Genomic DNA, 320 nt, shown 5'->3' on the forward strand with positions numbered 1-320 from the left:
CTCCATGAGCTTGCAGAGAGTGCTAGTGAGCATGCGATGAGCCGGAACGATGACACACACTTGACTGTCTTGTTGTTTTTGAGTAGTGGGACAATAACGCCCTGCTTGCAATTCTCCAGCACCAGGTGTCTCTGTAGGCTACAGTTGCAGAGCTTGAGGACACATTTCTTGCTGCAGCATCCTAATTGCTTTAGCTGCCCACAATGTATATCGTCCTTTTCGAGAGTAGTGCCTGAAGAGAGAGTTCCTTTAGTGCTGTCTCGAGTTCTGCCATCTTTATTGGTGCGGGTTCTCCGCTCACTCGAATAAGGTATGCTCAT

The 320-nt window shown here is 48.4% G+C and overlaps 1 pseudogene across 1 annotated transcript in view; it reads left to right on the forward strand.

The window, feature by feature from the left end:
* Positions 1 to 306, forward strand: part of TEOVI_000180100:pseudogene — a 458-nt pseudogene extending 152 nt beyond the window's left edge. Inside the window, 4 exon segments of the mRNA in view lie at positions 1 to 34; positions 37 to 237; positions 240 to 284; positions 286 to 306. The exon segment at positions 1 to 34 is cut by the window's left edge and continues 152 nt beyond it. Of these exon segments, the coding sequence occupies positions 1 to 34; positions 37 to 237; positions 240 to 284; positions 286 to 306 (301 nt within the window).
* Positions 307 to 320: the final 14 nt, after the last annotated feature.

This window comes from Trypanosoma equiperdum (genome assembly GCF_001457755.1).
Source record: "Trypanosoma equiperdum strain OVI genome assembly, contig: ctg_427, whole genome shotgun sequence".
NCBI classification, from domain to species: domain Eukaryota; phylum Euglenozoa; class Kinetoplastea; order Trypanosomatida; family Trypanosomatidae; genus Trypanosoma; species Trypanosoma equiperdum.